The sequence below is a fragment of the Bolinopsis microptera genome, chromosome 3, assembly GCF_026151205.1.
Source record: "Bolinopsis microptera isolate Bmic1 chromosome 3, MBARI_Bmic_1.0, whole genome shotgun sequence".
NCBI classification, from domain to species: domain Eukaryota; kingdom Metazoa; phylum Ctenophora; class Tentaculata; order Lobata; family Bolinopsidae; genus Bolinopsis; species Bolinopsis microptera.
In genome coordinates, this window is record NC_087074.1 from 15332450 (window position 1) to 15334038 (window position 1589).

General features: G+C 35.0%; 1 protein-coding gene across 1 annotated transcript; it reads right to left on the reverse strand.

Moving 5' to 3' along the window:
- Window positions 1-473: 473 nt before the first annotated feature.
- On the reverse strand, window positions 474-1301 carry LOC134813358 (uncharacterized). The gene is made up of 2 exons (XM_063821061.1): window positions 827-1301; window positions 474-583 (listed from the first exon to the last, which is right to left on the reverse strand). Exons 1-2 carry the CDS (start codon window positions 1270-1272, stop codon window positions 529-531), a joined length of 501 nt encoding a protein of 166 aa, XP_063677131.1. The 5' UTR covers window positions 1273-1301; the 3' UTR covers window positions 474-528.
- Between the last annotated feature and the right edge of the window lie 288 nt (window positions 1302-1589).

A 1589-nucleotide genomic window follows, 5' to 3' on the forward strand; every position in this document is an offset into this window, starting at 1 on the left:
AGCTTCACGGAACTCAGTAAAGAATTTTCCTCTACCACTACACGAAGGCCAACGCAGTTTACAACTTTAAAAGCCAAAGATATCTTACTACCTTACTTCATAGACAATTTTAAAATTGGGACGGACACATTAAACTGTTTTTTTGGAAATTTTGTAAATTTTGATAATTTTGAAAATGTTTCATGATCGATAAAAATTATTTTATAAAGGAGCAACATGTCATAGCGCTACAATTCATTATTCTATTTGGCACTGATGATTGGTATTGTTTTTATACATATCATGAAACGGATCGTTTGCCCGCCAATTTGATTTGTTTCAATTGTTCGAATTATATATATATATATATCGTCTCGCTTTATATATAGTAAGATAACAGTGTATATTTTCAAAAAACAGAATACCGAATATTTTACAAAATAAAAGCCAAATCTAATTTTCACAGAAATTAATACGTCTATTGTTCATAAAAATGTTTTTTTTTGTATTATCTGTTCTTCTGAGAATGTCTACTGTTTGTTATCTTTCTCAAACTGCTGGTTTGGCATCTTTCTCAAACTTCCGGTATTGTGCCTCCATTTCACTGAAAATTCACATCAATGTTAATCAATGAAGGACAGTGGTCGGTTGAAAAATCAAATTATAACCATATCAATCAGACAATCAGCGGTTAAAATTAGAGTGACAGGATAAATGTTAATATCCCAATTTGCAAGACACTGATTTTTATTCTGAATTAATTTCTAAAACAATAAAGTTAAAAATATTTAGCTCCTTCCATCTGCATCAAATATCCGATCATGCGCTCGAAGTCAAAAGTCAATACCTTAAGATGTTGCACAATGCTGGTTCCTTGTAGCAGATATAGTTCTCCATGGCTTCTGAGACAGCATTCAGTAAATCCAAGTTCTCATTATTGACCAGCAGTGTCTCGTAGCTCTTTAGCAGGGCTACCTTTATGTCTTCGTCAGACGCCACCTCACCTGCCTTGACCAGTTGCTTTGCTTGGCTGCAAAGTAGTTCATTCGTTCCATCATCACAGTTCACCTTCCCAAACTCTAGATCATCTATCATTTTTTGAGCTTTAAAAGCATCACATTGAGCATTTCCGATATCGCAGTTGTACGTCCCGATCAGATGTTCCATTCCGCTGAGTAGATCTAATGCAGGTTTAGGTAATTTCAGGAGGTCTCCACCAATCACGTCCATCTCGTCCAAGTCAGCCGGTTTTGAGGCAACTGTTGTGAACAGTAGTGTCAGGAACAAAATCATCACGGCGTTAGTCTGTCTTGGAAAACTTCCCTAAAGGTTCATGGTTCGATTGAATTGTATTTGTTATGATCAAGTTTAGTTTGTTAGGATCGAACTTCTATCTGTGACCATTGCACTGTACACTTACAGTGCGAACACATAGTTACTTCACCAATGATATGTAAAATGACAATTTTCAGAAAAAAATATAACAACTAATATTAATTAAAATATAGTTATAATTATATCTTGACATTATACAGGGTGGGCCAAAAGTCAGTGTGCAAACGTTGGCCTTAATAGCTCAGTCACTGAGTGCCCAATTGAAATACTTTCTT

Bases quoted from the DNA above. Each gene is read 5' to 3' on its own strand.
- LOC134813358 (XM_063821061.1), bottom strand. From the start codon at position 1,272: ATGATTTTGTTCCTGACACTACTGTTCACAACAGTTGCCTCAAAACCG. The intron at 584-826 runs GTATTGACTTTT...GTGAATTTTCAG, and splicing joins GCATTGTGCAACATCTTAAG to TGAAATGGAGGCACAATACC.